The sequence below is a fragment of the Neltuma alba genome, unplaced genomic scaffold (assembly GCF_004799145.2).
Source record: "Neltuma alba isolate B1F8T4 unplaced genomic scaffold, ASM479914v2 tig00012199_pilon, whole genome shotgun sequence".
Lineage (NCBI taxonomy): Eukaryota > Viridiplantae > Streptophyta > Magnoliopsida > Fabales > Fabaceae > Neltuma > Neltuma alba.
The window spans coordinates 103,994-125,323 of NW_021636739.1; the positions used below are offsets into that span (position 1 = coordinate 103,994).

The window sequence follows — 21,330 nt, forward strand, 5'->3', positions numbered from 1 at the left end:
GCAACCAAACATGCTTTTTTTGACAATGCAATTTTAATTACTATTACAATCCTGTAATGGGATTGAACCAAACGGGCTCTTAGTAAAAGCATTCAACTCATGAGAATTTCAATTCTCCTTGAAACATCCCAAAAAAAAAAAGCACGAATCAATAGAGGAGGATTGATCACTGCCCGATAAATAAGGAGCAAGTTGAAGAAACATGTGTTGTGATTATAAAGCATGCCATTCTCTTGCCTAAATTCCCAAAAAATAAAAAACAAAGGAATGAAAAAGTAATTGCATAAAGCAGACTCCATCTTTGGAGCTGTTTCCAAAGTCATTTCTGGCTTTTGGACAATATTAACTTAGAAATTTTGATGGGGAGGGACCGAAATGGGATTTGATGATTTCACTTTCACATGTTGACATCAAAATTCAAAATGGGATTGATTCTTGTGATCAAAGTTGCTTTTTTCTTAGAAATAAAAAAAATAAAAAGATGAGTAATTGGCTACAGCTCAAAGAGAGTATAATTAGTTTAGAAATAACCAAACTGGTTAAGCGACAGAGCAGGCATATTGCTTTAATTACTAGACAATTTGGTGCAAGTCCTATCTGTTTAGCACAATGATTAGAGTTTGTTGCATTTAATTTGCAAAATTCTTGCTTTCCAAAGGTAGCTTTTTGTTAAGCTTTTGACAAATGAGCACTTTAGCTGAACCGGATTCTTTTTGGGTGACGAATAGATTCACTGCTTGAGATTGAGGCTGGGTCATATGGTCAGTTTCATCTAAATTGATGATGAAACGACATTTTCGAGCACCTCAGGCCACCTAGTAATTTTTTGTCATTGCATGTCTGAAATAATTTACACTTATTTTCACTAAGCATTTTTAAGGTAATTACTATTTTAGAACTAGATATATGCAGCAGATACTTCTTTGAATAACTAGATTGTTACTATTTCTTTACCACAACTTGACCAAAAAAAATTAAAGAAGAGTCAGTCATCACATGCTTGTTACTGGAGTTTTAACTGATAATTTCGAAGCAACATATTTTTAATGCCACTACAGGAAGTAAAATTTGACTCATTCTCCAATGTTCACAGTTCAGTGGAAAAAAAAAAGTGCCAACTCTATTGAACTTGAAGCCTCTTTGTTTTTTTTTTTTTTGGGGGGGTGGTTGAGGCTAATATTTTTCAGGAAAAGTTCCAGGTTTGATTCTCTGTTCATAGATTCATTAGAGAGAGAGAACAGAAATGGCTTTCATTTTGGCTTTTGCGTTCTCCTAGAAGGAGAGGCATGTAAATGAGACAAGAACTACTTCTCTACAGGATGTTGTGTTCATAACGTTCACAACTTCGTCATCTTCACGGCACAAGACAAACACACTCCCTCATAAAAATAAAGAATACATTAATTAATTTATGATCCTTCTTTATCCACACTATATTCGGTGCTGCTGCACAATTTGTCATATTCCAATGACTTTGATTCCATCTCTGATTGAAACTTTTGCCCCATAGTATAATATATCATCCCAAGCAGACAAATCTAGCCGTTTAAACTTCATTCATGAACTTAAGAAAAAAGAAACAAATCCCACCCTAATATCTTCACTTCAGACGCAGCCAAGAGAATTTCAATGGAGCAAAAATCTACCAACAGACAGTCCGCACCAGAACATTATTCATAAAATGGCCCTCATGTAAAAGTAAATCAATTTTATTGAATGAAACACTGGAGTGTGGTATAAGTACATAAATCATCACAAGATATTCAATTTGGTAAAGCACAAGACATCATCAAATGACAACCTGGGAAGCCCTAAAGGTATGGGACTATACACATACCCATCCACCAACGGCAACAACCATATCAAAACTATCATATTCATGAATTCTATGCCTCTCTCTCTCTCTCTCTATACACCAAAAAAGAAAAATAATAAGAAAATGCTGACCCAGGCAAATCAAACTGAATCAGAATAAGACGGTACGATATTGTGCTTTTATGACCGGGGAATCTTCAAATCAAAACATATTTCAGAAGGAAGCAGCATCAGCATGGCTTCCTCTGCTCTGATGATGATGTCGCTTTCCATGGTGGCGCCGGCCACTACCAAATGTTACCGGATCAAATTTCCTGAGTCTTTCAGCTTCTTGGGCATTGATCACACACTCCGGGGGAGGGACTTTGTATCTGACTCTGTCATAGCAGTAAGAGTATGTCATGTGCTTCTTCCTGATATTCTCCATCTTGATTCTTTGGGCTGGTGTGATGCCAGAAGGAACTGTGTCGGAGCTTGGTGCAATGTCACACCTGGTCGTGTGCTCAATGGGGTCAACAGCACAACCATGCAGGACAAGGTTGGAGAACTCAGCAACATAGGGTGCATACTTGTAGTTCACTCTGTATTTTCCCCCATTGGTAGCCCAATCAGATCCATCCCATATTGTAGCATACAAAGTCATTGGCTTTGAGGGGAAATCACCTCCCATAGACTCTGTCCTCTCGATTTCTCTAATAGGGACATTGTCTACATAGAATCTGCAACAGAGAGGGAAACACAAAATAAGCAGAGCAAGTGAAGAACAAAGAAAGAAGAAATGACAATGTTTAATAATTTCATCAAGAAGCATTTCTTCTCTTTCTTCTATATTTTAGAACCATGAAAAACTCACTGGGGTTGCTTGAACTGCAACTGAGAAAACATAAAAAAGGCTAATTCATGAATTCAGGAAGATTTAAAAAAAAAAAAAAAAATCCCACAACGACCAAGAATGCCATGCATCATGCTATCAGCTTGTTGGTCAATCCCACAAGATTTTCTCTGTTGAGTTCCTCTCCAAAGGAATATTTTACAATGAAGCATTAGATTTTATCAGAAGCCTCAGAAAGTACCCCAGGAATCAGCAATAAATGGTTATTCCACTCCAGACAAACAAACGAACCAAAAACAGCCTGGTTTTGGATCAAACAGCGTGCGTGAAAGCTCAGACGACACTAATAATCCTAGACCAGAAGGCATCCTCAGAGTCAGAACAAGGCATAAGAGTACGTATAAGTGGCAACAAAAATACTGACAACGGAATTTTTCACTTCGATCTTAAAAACATAGCTGATGCCATGTGCCCATGTGAAGTATAAGTACACCGGCAAATGATATAAGGACTTTTCCATAAGAAAGTAAATGCAGATGCGACGGGAACCATAAAAGCTAAGAGAATCAAACATGGTAAGTGGAGCTGTGAATAATTCTTACATGATCTGAGAATCTGTCCAAAGAATACTGTACTGGTGGAATTCCTCTGCAGGATCAAACCAGAGATTATATCTTTCCTCTCTGCCAATGCCGGTGCTTCCATTACCATAAACGTTAGTCTGGATCCTCCATTCTTTCCCTCTAATGTTTCCCAGAAACTCAAAGTCTATTTCATCATGGTTCTTCTGGTACGTATCACCATTTGACATCTGCAGCAGAAAATCATTAAGTAAAATAGTATAATATGATCTTTCAACAAGAGAAACCCTTTCAACGGATAAACAAGAAATTCGCCTCGTATATTGTTATCAGGGAACCACCAAAGTGAAGGAAATGGAATTTAAAATCATCACGCTCGTTATATCTTGAGTAAGGAAATTTATGAAGCATGCTTGAAAACATTATCTATGTAAAATCCTGAGATTTGGTTGAATCATATTATCCACTTTCCGTCAGGTAATGAAGGAGGAAATAATTTTGAAAAGGTCAGAAAATTCGTATGGTTGTTGCAGCCTCGACTTACTATGCTTGGAAATGGATGAAAGTGAACAGCAGAGTAGTGTCAGCTTATTAGCCAGACTAGCTCAGCTCAGTGAAGAAGCATGATAAAACAAAAAAAAGCAGATACAGTTTCTGATGATGAAATTTCTCAAACGGGGCATGGAAATAAAATAATAAGCGGATTCGACAACTAAAGAGTATTTCTCTATTAAAACTTTCATCGGACAAAGGACCCGATCACTCACATAAAAGGCTACCACAACTCCTGCAGTGTAATCAGCGGGCAACTTAATCGAAGCACTGAAATACCCGTGAAGGTAAAGATCATGAGAAACAAACCCAGAACCTGAAAACAGAACACAAACAACCCATTAAGAAAAATCAAAACTTTGGCCAGAAAAGCCCCAGAAGCCCCATGTAGATATTATTTTAAGCCCAGGAGCTCCAAAATAAGGAGGAGGGGATTGGGAAAGCACCTGTACGCTCATCCAAAGTGAGATGGACCGATTTCCCATCCCTATGGACGACCAGATTATTGTCCCCAAACAAGTGTGTGTAGCCTTCGTCAAAGGCTATGATGGGCAAATTCCTGGATGACCCAGAAGCAAGAACCAAGAGCAGAGAACAACACAGGAGAAAACCCAAATGAAATTGAAAACCTCCCATGCTCTTCTTCTTCTTGTTTTTTTTGTGCCCTTCTTTTATGACACGTTGATTTTACAAAGCAAAAGGGCTTCTTCTGTTGTGGGTGTTTATGTCCTTCCCTCTATGGGTAACATATAAGAAGCACAACACAAAAGAAGAACGCAGAGGAGGAGGAGAGGGGAAGAGAGAGAGACCCGGGGGGGGGGGGAAGGGAAGAGGGCTGCGGAATATCTCTATTCTCTACAGCTAGAAGCGATAGAGAGAGCCGAAAAGGGCCGAACAGAGAAAAGGAGAAGGCTAAGGGAAGGTCATTTTATTGGCGAGTGCAGGCGAGGCAAGTAGGAGTGAATAGCGTTGAGGATTGAGCTGTTCATGAAGCAGACAATTTTAAAAATGCCTCCTTTTTTCCCCAAAAAAACTGCTTTTTCTTTGCTCAAAAAGTTTCTTTAACAAATCTAATTAAATGCGCCTTTCATTTTCGTTGATTAGCAATTAAGAAAATATGGAAAAGAAGCGACGAGTAAACAGTGAAACAGAGCCCCCCATTACCCATTCATGGGTGCATCACATACATCCATATCAGTCTCTCTCTCTCTCTCTCTCCCCCCTCGATGAGAACAAAGACTTGTTGACAAAGGCTACAACACGCGGCTCTCTCTCTGATGTCTACATGTCTCCGAATCTCCTTCGCCACAACGTTAATCTCTCGTATTTGCCTGGTTTTTGTCCCCATTATCTTCTTTAATTCTTTTAAAATCTTCTTTAATTCATCTTACACCGTTTGCCCAAACCGAATTTTCAGAGACAAGAAAGCTTCTTATTATAACTACTGACTTTTTAGCCGGAATATAGACACTGACATTTTAAGTTAAATAATATTTAACCCTATGCATTAATAATATTTAATGGCACCACAAAATTTTTAACCCCCGAGTTGTTCCCAGAGAAGAAGGCCCAGTAAAGCTTCAGTATGTGTTTTGACTTTTAATAGACTTGTCCCTCGAGAGAGATGATAGCATATGGCATGGAATGAGGTTGGAAACACCTAATAATGCAGCCCCAACCTAAAATTTTATTCAGATTAAATCTTCATAATTGTACATTTATGTGACCAGAGTGTAAATGCATGCGTAGGGTATTTTAATTTATAGTATTTAAATATATTGTATATAATTATTTTTATAATAAAAAAATCCAACAAAAATAAACTTTAATTTATGGTTTCATAAGAATTACCGAGCAAATTAAAATGATCACCGCATGGGTAGGGGTTAAAAAAAAAACAGTCAGAAAACGATAATTAAAATTAAACGTTTGCCTTGTTTGCGTATAAAGCCGAGACTTAAAAGAGTCCTTCAATCTGTTTGGAGTTTTGATTCCCACTGACTCCAATTAGAATCAAAAAAAGCCAAATTGAAGCACAATGGTTATGATGACATTAATTGGGGTCTTTTCTTCTTCCAGTGCTCCGTTATAAGAAAATGGTAAAAGAAACCTTCATGTGCACTTAATCATTGAAACTCTATCCACCTCAAACGGTAACGAGACTTTAATATGTGGTCAAGTAGGCAAGTTTCCCATTCAAGAGTGCTTATCCTTTTTTTTCTTTTTTTTTAAGCTGAACAAGAGTGCTTATCTTTAAAAGGGGAAAAACACTTTAAATATGGACTTGCTATCGAACCCACTTCACCTAATAATATAAGAGTGTTATAGACTTCTTCAAATTTTACCACTAACATAAACTTTTTATGTAAATATTTTTATGACTCTTATTTGCACCGAAACCATTCGCAAACTTTACGAAATAAATATAAATAAAATGAGAAGCTTGAAGGCAGGCTTTGAATATTTTGAAGACTTGGGGGAGGGGTAAAGTGCCAAAACTGAGAACCATTTTATTATTATTATAATAAGACAAAAAAAAGAGCGAAAAGAGTGAAGAGAAAATAAAAGGTAGAGGATGACAGTGGATCAAACCCACCCCAATACAAGAAAAGTATGAATGATTAGGGCTAAAATAATCATATTCTGCAAACTTTTGGGGCAGAAAGGGGAACCTCTTTAATTATTTTATTACATTATTTACTAGTATTTTTCTTCAAATCCAAGCGCAGACAAGGTCAAAAGTGGAAATTCGCGTGGCTGGTTGCATCCTCGATTGGGCAAGAGCACCGTCCCTATGGAAAGTTTATACGGATTGTGAAATCCCAGGAATAGCCTCGGGCCCCAAATCTCCTAGACTCCTACCCTGCCCCACAAGCGGCCTGGGGTAACCGGCATGGTAATTGGTGAATGAGTTGAATAATCCGACGGGCGTTAAATGAAGCGAAAAGTTTCAACTTTCAACGCTCCGTGTCCATCAATCATCAACGAGCCCGGCGTGGGCCAGCGTGCAAATATTCGGCGCCCCGTCATAAAGCCACGTGATGACACGTGGAAATTAATTTGGTTATTTATTGAAACTCATGGGATGGAAACAGGCCAGGCCAGGCCAGGCTTTGCTCTTAACAGGTCAGGCCTGTTTTGGAGCCTATTGGCCTGAGCCTGGCCTGTTGTGGCCTGTTACAAAGCTTATTTTTCGGCCTGAGCCTGGCCTGTGTAAAGGCCTGGCCTGGCCTGAAACCTGTTAAAAGGCCTGTATTTTTAAAAAATTCAAATTATATAATTATTTTTTAAAAAAAGCTAAGATTAAAAAAACGTACATATAATTAATTTTTAGTCTTGTCTTTTATTTAATTTTAGTATCATAACTACTATTTTAAATCTTAATTATAATTTATAAGAATGTTATTGAAAACTAATTGTAATTATATGTTAAAATTTGAAATAAGACTACGTTTAAGTACACACAAAAAATTAAAATTAAGACAAATAAATAAAGAGGAAAAAAATAATAATTTTATAATGAATAAAGAGGATATCATACTTAAATTAAATAATACGTAAGTTAGTTAATTTATCATTCTTGAAACAAAATTTTTCTTTCCTATTTTTTTTATATTTTTAAGATTTAAAAATCACATTATTTATTAATATTATTATTTTAAATTATATTTTTATCTTCACTTGTTATCTAAACTTCAAAATCTAAGAAAAGATTAAGCTATTAACTATATATTAAAATTAAAAAATAAATTAAAAACACATTAGCAATAATAGCATTAATTAATTTTTTATATATTATAATTATAAATTCTTAACAGGCCCAGGCCGGCCTAACAGGCTTTTTAAAAAGCCTAAACCTGGCCTATTTAACTAAACAGGCCTTCAAACAGGCCTGAGCCTATATTTTGGGAAACAGGCTAGGCCAGGCCAGGCCAGGCCAAATGCAGGCCAGGCCATAGGCCCCTGACACCGCCTGACCTATTTCCACCCCTACTCATGGCTTCTTATTTGATACTCCTCTGATCCTATTTATAAGTCACTTCCAACATGTTTCATACAAGTTAAAAAAGAATTTAAATTTTATTAACTTTCATTTAAAATTCAACAATTTCTCAACTTTATTCTTATTTAATATATATATATTATGCCTTATATAAATAAGATCAATATAATAATAAATGAAAGATGAAATTGTATATTTATAACCCAAAAAAATTTCTCAGCATTCTATAAATAAGATCAAAAAGTACCTCCTTTGTGTTATATAAATAGGACTAGAGGAATATGTTAAGTTATGTGCTCAAGGGGAAAAGATATCGTTACGCTTCAATTGTGCAAATCATGTTGAATTTCATTCTCATACAAATAAATCTGCGTTAAAAAAAAATTGTCTCTAGACGAATTATTTTATTTTCATTTAATTTTCCGTATCTGATGCATTTAATAAATATTGGCAGATGATCTATAAAGATTCTTGAGAACTGTTGGCAAAAAATTAAATAAATAAATAAAGATTCTTGGAAGTACTCTTTAAATTAAGAGGTGTGTCTCAATTTTGTGAGCCTTTTCTGTACCAACAATTGTGTGAGCCTATACAACTCACTTTGCATAAACTTAATTCCTTTTTTTTTTTCCATGATATGTATATGTGTGTGTGAATATACATGTGTAAATTTATGCAAATAATTGCACCATAAGAGAATAAAATTTAAAACTCAGAGAACAAATTACAAAGGCAATGATTTTTCATGATGCTATTTGATCTTGTCATAATGATAACGCATGATTGTTATTTACTATCCGTTTTAGTGGTAATGGTGAAATTAAAGCTAATTTGATTCAGAGCCGCAATAAGCAATCAAGTAGTACCGTATATTTATGTTTTAAAAATTTTTTAAGCGATAAACAGTATTATTAGAACAGAGTTATTGGATTTTTTTTTTTTGGGTTAAGCCCAAGTATTGAGCCTTAATAGTAATAATTAATTCTCTAAACTTTTTAAAGAGGTTTTTAGTAACATTTTTCACAGGATCAAACTTTTAACTAAATATTTAAGAAATTATTTACTATAGTGAGATAGATATTTTTAAGCAATAAATTAAACAATACTAGTATTATTAGAATAACAAGATATTTTGTGGTTTAAGACAAGTTTACTTGTAGAAATGGAATTGTTGATGACAGGTGAGGGGACACGCGAGAATTGGGACGTCGGGAGAAAGTAGCCGTTGAGGAGGTGAGCCCAGCCAGACAGTATTTTGACTAATCAGAGGGATCAACCCCCAAACGGTGGAAACTTTCGTCCCTGACAAAACGCGACCCCACCCCACAGTTCTCGCACTCCCTAACGCCACCCCCATCCTTAACGCCGTGACTCTCGCTGTCCCTTCCCCGTTCACTAGTCTCCTTTTCCACCTCTCGCCCCTCCTCTCCTCTCCATGACGTCCTTCCACGACCCGTCACCTCTTCCAACTCCTCTTAAAAGGGCCAACAAAAAGTGGAACCTCGGAAATTTAGTTTCTGTATAATGGGAAACGCGCCCGCATGGGAAAGGACCGAAATGGGGTCGTCCACTAACCGCAATGGGGTTGCGGCGCATGTTAGAGAATAGGTGCAGGCATGCCTCAAGCTGCGCCGGGAGTGAACAGGAGCTGATGAGGAAACATGGGGATGGGGGAAGGGGATCCACACAGGATCCCAAGGCGCATCGTGGTTTGAGGCCGATGCCGCAGCTTTGCCATACTGTACACGTGACTTACGCTGCACTTTCCGAGGCTCGACCCCAACTGCCCAATCTCAGCCCTTCATTTCCTCGTTCTCATTCCTCAGCCCGTTTCTTTCTCTCTTCTGTGCTGCGCGTGATCTCGCATCCAATGGCCGCTTTTGACACTCCGGATAACTAGGTGATTTGATTTCACCAACAAAATTAAGGCACTCCATATGTCGTGAATGGCCCGTTTAACGTAGCAGTGGAAATCTTTTATAACCACATTTTAAGTGAATTGAGATAAAATTTATCTCATATATTTATTTCATATTCTGTAAATTACTATAAAAAACAGTTTATAACAAGATCATTTTGCTTGAGTTTGTTCCATTAATGTGAATGATACTTAAAAAGTCAATTACCTTTTATTTCTGCTTGTTATATACTATTTTTTTAAGTTAAATTATCTATCATATATTTTTATTTTTAATTTAATATCTAATTAACTAATTTAAAGAGATTAATTAAATATTTTTTTGACTTTTTTAATTTACTTTAAATTAGTAAAATGAGTCTTATAGCAAGGATAAGAAGTATTTTGATATAATTCAATCGATAAATCTTTACTTTTTTTTCACAAGTCTTTAGGTATTATCATATTTACAAGAGTCAAACTTATAACCTTTTATTTTTGCTCAGATTGAAGAAGATACTTGGCAGCATTAGTTATTTTACCTTTGCCATCTATACTTGATATTAGTCGAGTCAAGCATTTCTGTCACGCATTCACTGAGTTAGGGCTGTACAAAAACCCGGTGGTCCGGTATGGTCCGGTCCAACCCGAGCAAACCCGGTCCAGTCTGGTCCAGAAAAAATTGGCCGAAACAAGACTGGACCAGACTGGACCGGACTGGTCTCATCGGGCTGGACTGGACTAGGGACTGGCCCCTCAGACCAATTGGTCCAGTCCAGTCTAGCCCGGTTTTTTTAAATTATTATTTATATAATTTTAATTTGATTTAATTTTCTATATAAATTTTTTATCTATTCAAATAATCAAGATTTATCTATTAACTTTCTAAGTAATAAGCATGCATATATATTTTCTACAATTTAAGATCTATATTGATGAGGATTAATTAATAAAACATGACTTAATTGGGAAGTTGAAAAGGAATGATCAAATTTGATAAACTTTGGATTAAAATATGTGCAAAATTTTATATAGTAAGTTACAATCTTACCTCCTATTGAAGAAAAAAAATTTTTTTAAAAAAATTAAATTTAAGTCTGGACTGCCTGGACTGGTCCAGGGAGTCTAGAGGACCAAGTCTAGTCCAACCCGACCTCGGGTTGGCACTAGACTAGACCAGACCTCGAGTTGTCTTTTTCAGCCCGAGGTCTTTACTGGACCAGACTTCGGGTTGATAACAAACCTAGTCCAGTCTGGTCCATGCACACCCCTACACTGAGTTGTTATAATTAATCCCTTTTCTCAAAGATAGAATTTTTCTGGAATTATAAAAAAGTAAAAGGCACACCCAAGAGCTGCTGTTACTTTTTATATTTCACGACGCTCCCATGACAGCCATGAAATTAGCGATTAATCAAAAAAAAATTTCACAGAATTTATTCTTTTAAAAAAAATTTTCAAATTTTTTGTTTCAGAAGCCATTTTTCAACACCCTCTGAAAAAACATAGAATAGTATAGTGCTCAATTGGGGTGCTCGGCTGATGTGGAAGGAAGGGGGCTGGCGGGGGGTCCACGCAATGAATGTGGACCACGTGTCGGGGCTAAAGTGAGATAATACGAACACGGGCTCTGCCACGTCAACAGAATGGTCTCCCAGGGAGTGCAGGATGCATGTACTGCACTTGTGGTGTCGGATGCATCCTGAGCCCTCGTGGATAAGCAGAAAATAAATATAATAAATGAAAAATAAAACTGAAAGTTTATCCATTCCTTACGTGGCCATCCCCACCGCATCACGTAGCGCCCCCAGCTACACTTGCGGACATTAAATTACGTATACTTAAAGTTTTTCATTATTCCCGAGCTAACGGCTAAGTGTGTCCTTATTTTCATTCATTTTTATTTACAACGCAAAAAAAAAAAAGGAGAGAATCTTACATAAGGTACTGAAAATCACACCAGTACCTAAACTAGTCAAGACAATAAATTAAAAATTACTCCCTCCGTTCCTTATTATAAGAGACAAATAACCAAATTACGTTGATCAAAAAATAGTTAAAATTAGTTGAGGACAATTAATGTGTAAAAGTATAATGTTTTTTCCAACAATGCCCTCATTAATAAGGAGAGAGAATATGAGAGAAACAATTAAATTATTAAAAGAAAAAGAAGTAAGAGGGAGAGAGAGTATGAGTTGGAGACAAAATAAATAGGGGTAAAATAGGAAATCAATACAAAAAACTAGAGACAACTTTTAAGTGTCTCTTATATATAGGAACATGCCATAAGCATCAAATGTCTCTTATAATAAGGAACGGAGGGAGTAGTGTGCTAGACCGGAGTCAAACTAAAGGTTAAACTATTGAGAAATAAAAAATTTAAAATTAATTTAAATTCTCATCATACTATCCAAAACACGAAATATGAATTTAATACCTTAAATTTAAAAAATAATTATATACTTACATTTACTTTTTATTTTTTCTATAATTCTATTGACAAATTGATATTATAATATCATACTATTAAAATCACTAAATATTCATTCAAGCAAAATATCAAAATATATTTATGGCAGCAAAATATTCTTATATACAATCCTTTAGTCATTAATTTTTTAGCATTAAAATAACTTTTTTAAAAAACACACACAATCGGGTTAACCTGTCAAACCGGTCGGATTAACTGGTTTTTTACGGGTTATATTGGGTCGCACCTCGAGTCAACCTACTCACCGTTTTCCCCTTGCCGATTAGATCAGTCAGGTGACTAGTTAGCCAATTTCTAATCCAACCTGATCGGTCTGATTTTCAATACTATAATTTTATGTGAACAACTGAACATTTTTAGAAGAGTGAAGATCACGTTTGCTTCCGCAATGGCCGGTTGGAATATTTAACAGCCTTTGTTCCAGTAAGACGGCCTTCTTACTTAAAATTGAGCCTAAGGGCTTATTTGGAAGAACAGTATGACTATACAAAAATAGTTTTTTAATCATAATTTTAAATATAAAATAAATATTTGAGGAGAGTTTGTCTCAAATATCATGAAGTAGTTTATAAGCACTTAAGTATCATTTCTTTGCCACCTCTTTTGAGAATGACACATCCAAAGCTTGTGTTACTTTGTTCATTAATTATACAGCTGACAGATTGAGGCCAATATACATATCATAGACGCAAGTTTAAGGCACGAAAATTTTGACTAAATGCAAACGATGTCAGCATTAATTCATTATCGTTATTATTATTAATCTAATAAAAAAGTTAAAGACATGGTTAATTGAATAAAATAATATAGAAATGATGTTTGTAGCTTATGCAGTTAAAAAATGACCACAGGGATTAAACAAGTGCAGGCAGGGCTCGTGAACTTTGAGCCTTTTGGCGTTTCACGTGGAGGTTGAATATTTTTCAGATGAGCGTGGGAGCCCCCCCACACAGGATCTCGTATTCTTTAATATTACAAGTTCGTGTTTTGCCCAATGTTTGCATATTACTACTTCCGGTTCTTAATATAAAAGCTAATTAATCAATTTGAGTTAATTAATTAAGAAAACTAGTAAAGTTAATTATTTGTAATAAATATGTATCATCTTTCCTAAAATATCCTTACTAATCAAGAATATTAATCAGAACTATTATTATTACAGGGATTACCTTAGAAAAAAATGAATAAATATAAAAGAGGCAAAGTGGATTAAGATCTTATATTTAGGACCAAAATTAAAATCGAAAGTAGTATAACCATAATTGATAGTCGAAGCGTGTGTACTCAAGCTGTGGGGCTCAGTACTTTGCGTAATGCGTAGGTTATTAGCTGCTGCATAGTTTATCACTTATGAATGATTCGATTGTTTTTAAAATCAATATTTTTAAAAATCAAGAAATCTCTTGGAGCTTTATCTTATATATATTGAGGGGAAAAACTATAGTTGACATATCTGAAAATAGAAGGTCTAATTTGAGGCAGGGGAATATGAAGGGTCCAGCTAAAGCCTTCAAGTGAACGCTTTGAGGGGGGCGGATATAGGGATGTTTCTTCTACTTGGGTTTTTATGTTTTTTAGGGTTCAATTATTGACTAAGAAAGCGGACATATATACATGCATGATTAAGGGCAAGGCGTATTGTTAAGATAATGTGAATGATCTAATTAATACTGCGAGTTTGGCCCCTTGCTTCCCCAACACTCCATTTTTGTTTACTATATATATGTATGTCCATTATTTACTTCATATTATTGTTAACTTGTTTTTCTTTATAAGAGTAAATCATGCTGAGCTCTCTTATGTTTTGCTAAAATTATAGAGACCTTCCCTTATTTTTTTGGGGGGTGAATATAGAGACCTTCCTTTGTTTTTTCAAAATCTGTAATCAAGGATATTTTAATAAGATTCTAAAATACTTAATCTTCTGGTGAAAAAACACACTAATCTTTCATTTATATTTAAAATTTTAAAATTAATAATTTGCCGTCGTCATCTAATTCTTCTTTGCTCTCTTATTTTAAAAGATTATTTTTTATTATAATTATGATTAGTGTTCGCAAGCATAATGGTCACCTCACTTAAGGTGTGTTTTTTGTTTGTTGTGTGAATTGCTGTCGTTCTACGTTAACCCACAAAAGGAAACAATGGAAATAATTTTAATTTCTTCTATTTTCGTCGCTATTCTGTTCCAAAAAATAATCAACACCATGTATACCTATTTAATTATAATGGTAATGATATTGTAACTACTCAAATCTTTCAAGAAATGACAAGATAAATACTCCTTTGGTCTTAAATATAAGACCTTTAAACTAATTAGTGTATAAGGGCCTTGTATTTAGGACCGGATGAGTAGTTTAATTAATGTGCTAGGATCGGAGCACTAATTTTAATGGAAAATAATATCTTAATGATCAACTTGAGGTGGCCACCGAATGCTTCCTACTCTCCAAACTACCAAACAAACCACCCAAGGCATCCAAAGAAATCATATATAAACCATAAACTTCTGAGAGAGATAGAGAGAGAGAGAGAGTACATGAGAAAAGTGGCTAACCTGCGCGCAGGTAATAATTTAGCACCTTTCGGTGCAATATATTTATACACACACACACACACTGGCCATCGCACGCCGAAGTCAAAAAAAATTATACAAGGTTACACAACAAACAATAACAATTATGTTATCACATGACAATATGCATATATACTAATCACTACTTGTATATAGAATAAAAGAGAAGATCAGATATAGACACGAGAAAAAAAAATATAAACATGTATAAAAGGTGGATATATATGATAAGAATGTTCGGGTGTGTATAATATATACATGAAACAAATAATTGGGGAAGGAGAGGTGAAATATTAGGGGAGAATTGCAATAAAATCCAAATGAATAAATGTAATTACTAAAAAATCTCAATAATTATAGAACAATATATAATAACAAGTTCTGACATAGGAAAAATAATAATTTATTTCTTACGATTTCATAGTAATTTTCCCAAATATATATGTGGGAGCTTGGGAGCAGGCAGTGGGGTTGCAGAAACAGCCATGTTGCTGTTGAAGATTATTTGTGAATGTTGGGAGAAGCAGTGGCATTATTCTTGCAGTTAAATTGAGGTTGTTGTGCGAACGTAGGCCCTTCTCACATCGTTTATTCCCGACATATATAACACATCTCCAGCTCATCAACCCATCCATATCCCCTCTTTCTCCATGATCTCCCCCCATTATCTCTTCCATATTTCCTGCCTTCTTCTGTTCTCTTTCCATTTCAGTGACTCATCATTTATGCTCTCATTCCTGTATCATTATATATATAATTAAAATTATATACTTGCTTATATCCCAAGCTAAATCATTGACATTTTAATGGAGCTTACTCTCTCTTGACATGATGTCAAGCTTTATATACATCAAAGATAGTGACATAAAGCTTCCAACAATATTAAATCATCACACGGTATTCCGCACCTTTGTCATCAATCATATATTTACACACCCACTTTTTCTATATATATATATATATGTATAGATAGTAAGTAGTAGTATTCACAAGTAATCATGAACATTATTGTTACTCATACATCAGATTTCATTTGTAAGATATATAATTTTATATGGCTTGTTACGTATCTATCAAAAATGGTAATTAAAAATTATTTATGCTACAAAAATGGAATATAGTTGGGCTCAAAGGTTCAGCTGAACACTGCTAAAAACTACTATATCTCTGGTTCTTAATATAAGACCCTGTTTGACTTTTATTTTGGTTCTAAATATAAGATCCCAATTCACTTTGTCTCTCATATTTATACATTTTTTTCAAGGTAGTCCCTCTAATAATTGTAGTTCTAGCCAATATAATCGCTTAGTAAGGATATTTTAAGAAAGACAACACCTATTTATTACAAATAACTAACTCAACTACTTCCTTAATTTCCTCAAATTAGTCAACTAGGTCTTATAATTAGAACCAGAAGTATTACTAGCTAATCGTTACGTTGCAGCAGCAGTTTTCCCAATGCTACTACTGCTATATTATCATGGCAAATATGCCCAGGGGCAGTTAATATTAATTTATATAGTGATTGCATTAGTTCTTTTTTTTTTCTGGGGCAATAAATGGGTGGCTCTAACTTGTACGTGCAAAGCTAGCATAAAAGACTTGAATTTAATCACTAGCCAAACTGTATGTTGATAATGTATATGTAGAATTTTTATACAGAAATTCGTCATATAGTGCTGCACGGCTTGTATATATGATGTGGTGGAGTGGAGTCTATATATAACTTCCACCATGGATTTACAAAAGAGAAACGGGATGAGGTAATTAATTAAGAAGGAAGATAAGCAGCATCTTCATTTCTTAAAGGCTAAAGCTTGAACGGCTTAAAGATATTGTTTGATATCCAGATGAAGACATATACAGGGCACTAGAAAAAATGTACGGGAGGAGGGTTTATTTGGAATACTTAAAACAAAAGATTGGTTTAGGGTCAGAATATTAGAAGAATATATATATTTATATATTAGTAATGATCAAATTAATATCTATTTAGTTGGCACAGCTCAGCCCCAGCTTGACACATCATCGCTGGTGAAAGTCCCTTTCCCCTCTTTTCACAGCCAATGCCATGAACGGATATTGGAACATGTTTGTTCGTCCACTCAATTCTTGAAAAGCCATACCCTAAAGCTGTGGCTTCAATATTTCCATTTCAAATACTTGTAATTTAGCAGAAAAACAAACAAGGCGGCCATGCATTTAAGAATGTGAGGGTTACTTCAAAAGGTATATGCATAGAGTTGATGCTCTCTCTCTATCTCTCTCTCATATGCTGAAAGAGACAGCCTGAAAGTGGCGGTTCATATGGCAGGCCGAGTCATTTTCTGAGACAACTGTGAGAAGATAAGGGAAGGGAGAATGAGATGATATGATCCAACCCTCTTTACTCGTATTCTGGATTGTGACTCAACAACCTCTGCCTTTTAACCAAAACATCCACAGACGTATGAGGCTGATGTTGTTGCAGTGGAGCCACCATTTAGTTATATATATATACCCCTATTAGACAGTATCATAAAATCTGCATCAATTTTTGGAGCTCTCAAAAATATATAACACACATGTAAATATAAATAAAAAGCCTTGGAACTAGCAGGCGGCTGATATATATGACACTGAATAAGGTGCCGTCAAATATATATACATCAAAGTAAAGATGCCCACTCGGTTGCCCTTCTTTCTTTTGTTTGTTGCATATATATATATTTATATATATATATATGAGTTGCTTTCTACGGCACTACCATTTCTCTCTCTACGTCTTATCAATCCTTTTTCTCAATTTTCCTATGTATGTTCTGTTCTACGCACGCACACACCCCAACTTATTATCTCACCTATATGCATCTACATAGTTTCATATTTACCTGCACAAACATTTAATTAATATCAGCCTATATATGTAGATGCATGCTATGTCTTCTGCGTGCGATTCATACACATCCTCCTCTTTATTCATATCCAACCACTTATAAAAATATATATGAATAGACTAAGACCTTCTTGGATCTTAGGTTACATTTGGTAAGAATTATTGAAAATGAGGGATTGAGATTGTAATTACAATTGAGAAAATCTATTAAAAGAGTGTTTAGTATAAAATATTGCTTGTTATATGGGATTAGCCAAACCCATGTATGTGGAATTGGAGAATATTATGGGGGAAGTAGTATTCCTCAATCTCACCTCTATGGGTTTGCCTAATCCCATATAATAAGCAATTACTCATGCTAAATACTATTTTAATGATTTTTTTCAATTGTAATCTTAATCTCAATCTCTCATTTTCATTGCTTCGTACCAAATGGGACCTTAGATTTATAAAGTGAGGGGGGAAAACGTAGTGCTCTATCTATTTAAATCAGATTCTTCATAAAAAATATGATATGTGAAACAATTCTTCTAAAGGAACTCGCATGTATACGTGCGTAAGTTTAGTGTTTATTTTAAATGAAAAATAGAATATATAGAGTAATTAGTAATTGCGATTATATTAATCGCATCATTTTTATTAATTTTAATTCTCAGTTTAACTATGCAAATTAAAGGATGTCGTGATTTCGAAGAATTTTCCTACATTGCAACAACTCCAATCTTCTTGTGGTCTTTAATAGTTGTTCACATGTGCACACATTCCACAAATTTAGGAATTGTTCTCTCCCAATTTTATATATCTACACATCTGAATTATTGTTTCAAGATGCTTCCCCCCCCCCCCCCCATGCATTATGGAAACAATACAATTACGTAAACCAGAAGCTTATGTAAAAAGCCAATCCTAGGTTTAACCGAACAAATTGACCTAGGAAATAGACATCTAACCATGGCAAAAAGTAGAATCTCAACGTTATATAATTGAACATGGCAGAAAACTATGTAAGGAATTAACAAAGGAGGATAAAAGCAAAAGTAGGCAAATGAATTGAGGCAAATGTCTCTATCAGAGTGGCTATGCTTATCTGACAACCACTAGAGAAGTATATGTGCCTCCATGATATCTGTTTGCCAATCCTATGATATGAAATTCTTAATGAAAAAGAAATACATCAATGATGACCATAGATTTTAGTATGCTCGCGAGAGTTTAAGTATTTTAGAATTGCAGTGAAAACTTAACCTAATTCTTACTTCAATCCTAGCCAGCCAGCTACAAGCTGCACTCTCACAGCTAGCTCAACAATAATTTTAAATCCGCAATTCCTCCTGCCTTGTTTTTGAAATGGAGTGACTAATTTCTTGATTAAATATAACTAGGATTATTTTGGACAAAAAAGTCAAGTGATGGAGTGGATGAAGCTTAGAATTGAGGGAAGAGAAAGTACAAAAGGGTTTAAGTTGAAGATCGCAGACTGATTTGCATTTTGCCCTAATATATAAGAAATTCACAGGGGTCATTATAGGCATGATTAAATTGTGGGGGGAGAACCTTCAACTTTAGAGTGTGGTCCTGTTATTGCAGCCTCATCAACATACACTGCCCAAGCTTTTCTATCTCTCTCTCTCGACTCGGAGACAGCAAGGATGAGAATTTGAAACCAAATTAAAGTTTGAGATTTTTTTAAAATTTAGAGATTAATATGAAAACTTGGCTATGTTTTCTTTGCGACTGATTATAATAGACTACTTCTGATGGTTTATAAATCCTTGCAAAGCAGTTAAAATTCTAGCATCAGGAAAATTACTCTGATGAGCTGAAATGATAAGTGGGGTAATATCGGAATAGTGACCTGGATTTAGACCCTCTTTTTTGGGGGGCCCAATATACTAACCAGTGTGTATTATTGGGCCTTTTTTGGCTAAAAGGGGTCGTGAGCCCAATAGGGCTTGCTAGCGAGATAGATGGACACACATGATGATCGGACATCGGAGGCAAAGGATAGGTAAGCCCATACTTTACCACCACAAAGCACATCGGAGACAGAGCTTTGTCCAAAAGAAAAGTAACCTCTTCATCCATTTTCAGTTTTCTCAGAAACCAATCATTTATGAATGTGTGGGACAGCAGTATATTTTATCTGTGCCAATGAGGGTTAGGTCTACTGAAAGGGGCTAATCCCTCACAACGTAACGAACCAAGGTTCGAATCCTCGCTGGGAGAGGTGCTCACATTTAATACCCGACAGTGCCTCGAATAGGATTGCCTCCAAACAGAGAATACTCATGCTTTAGCAAAAATATATATATATATATATTTTATTATCTGTGAAAGATACTTTTCTTGTTAAAGATGAATGCCTTCATTCCTTTTCAACTTTCCGTTTTGATCTCACACACGCACTCTCTCATTTCATCTCATTTCAAATTTCTTTCTGCATTTCACATTACGTACCTTAATGATTCTGATGTTCAAAATATTAGTAAGTACACCTACCAGACCACACACACATACACATATGTATTTATAAATTTTCAACTGTTTTCTGATTCAGTGATTAAATTAACCAACGAGAAAAATAACCACATTCACTACTATTTCATGATCCTTATTTTTATCAGCTGAATTATATATCTGATACATTCGTGATTTTCAGATGTATGAGCCAATGAGAAGAACTCTTGAATGATTATGTGATCCATGTGCTCTGAATCAAATATATGCCAATCCTCATGGTTAAGAACAACGCCAGATCATTTGGGCCCACTTGAAAACTAATAGAGTTGGGTTTAACTGGATTCTACGTTGGGGGACACTTGCTACATAATACATGCTGGCTTCCAAATTATAATCAAGAATATATCCTCTTTTGTTGTTTTGTGCACTTGAGGCACAAATTGTTAAAGATGCTTGCTAAAGCTCAAAGTTTTCTGTGATCTAAATTCCAAAACCAACCGATCAAGCAATTCTCCCTCCCTTTCGTAAAGCCGAAAAACAGTGAGTATCTAATCTATATATAAGAACCTTAACGACACACCACCATATCAGAATCACAAGACGACACAAACTTTTCAGAGTCCCAGAGCTATCCAAAATCTGCGTTTGCCACAAGGATATGGATACGGTGGTTTTACAGGCGCCGTGCCTCTCGCATTACCATTTTTGCTCAATTGTTTGGGATCCTCGCCATCATCCTCCTGCTTATCTGGTTGCTGCATTATCGTGAGGGGATTGAATATGATTCTCCCGATGGATACCGAGTCTTCAACGTACGATAACACAACACACACACACACCACACCCATTCCCCTTATATAAACAAGTTCGTCTTCTTTTTAACATCAAAATCTTACGTACGCAGGTTCACCCTCTTCTGATGTTCATGGGTTATATTTTCATGTCGGGTCAGGTATATACCAATAATCTTGAGATCAGCATGGTGTGTTTGCAGTACTGATATCGTGCATGCAAAGTAACGCTAATTTTGTGTGTGATTATGAGCAGCAATAATGGCATACCATACGATACCAAGCGAGAGGTCGACCCAGAAGTTCATGCACATGTTACTTCACTTGATTGCTTTCGTTCTGGGAATTGTTGGTTTATGCGCAGTTTTCAAGTTCCACGACATGGCCCGTTTGGAGGACGTGTTCAGCCTCCATTCCTGGATTGGCAATCGGCACTTTCGTCTTGTACGGCATACAGG

The 21,330-nt window shown here is 35.4% G+C and overlaps 1 protein-coding gene and 1 pseudogene across 1 annotated transcript; one reads left to right on the forward strand and one right to left on the reverse strand.

The window, feature by feature from the left end:
• Positions 1–1,693: 1,693 nt before the first annotated feature.
• Positions 1,694–4,626, reverse strand: LOC114724798 (probable xyloglucan endotransglucosylase/hydrolase protein 28). Its single transcript, XM_028911251.1, has 4 exons — positions 4,227–4,626; positions 3,996–4,096; positions 3,250–3,458; positions 1,694–2,534 (listed from the first exon to the last, which is right to left on the reverse strand). Exons 1-4 carry the CDS (start codon positions 4,414–4,416, stop codon positions 2,030–2,032), a joined length of 1,005 nt encoding a protein of 334 aa, XP_028767084.1. The 5' UTR covers positions 4,417–4,626; the 3' UTR covers positions 1,694–2,029.
• A 14,962-nt stretch (positions 4,627–19,588) lies between these two features.
• LOC114724794 (probable transmembrane ascorbate ferrireductase 3) lies at positions 19,589–21,326 on the forward strand (annotated as a pseudogene).
• The last annotated feature ends 4 nt before the right edge of the window (positions 21,327–21,330 follow it).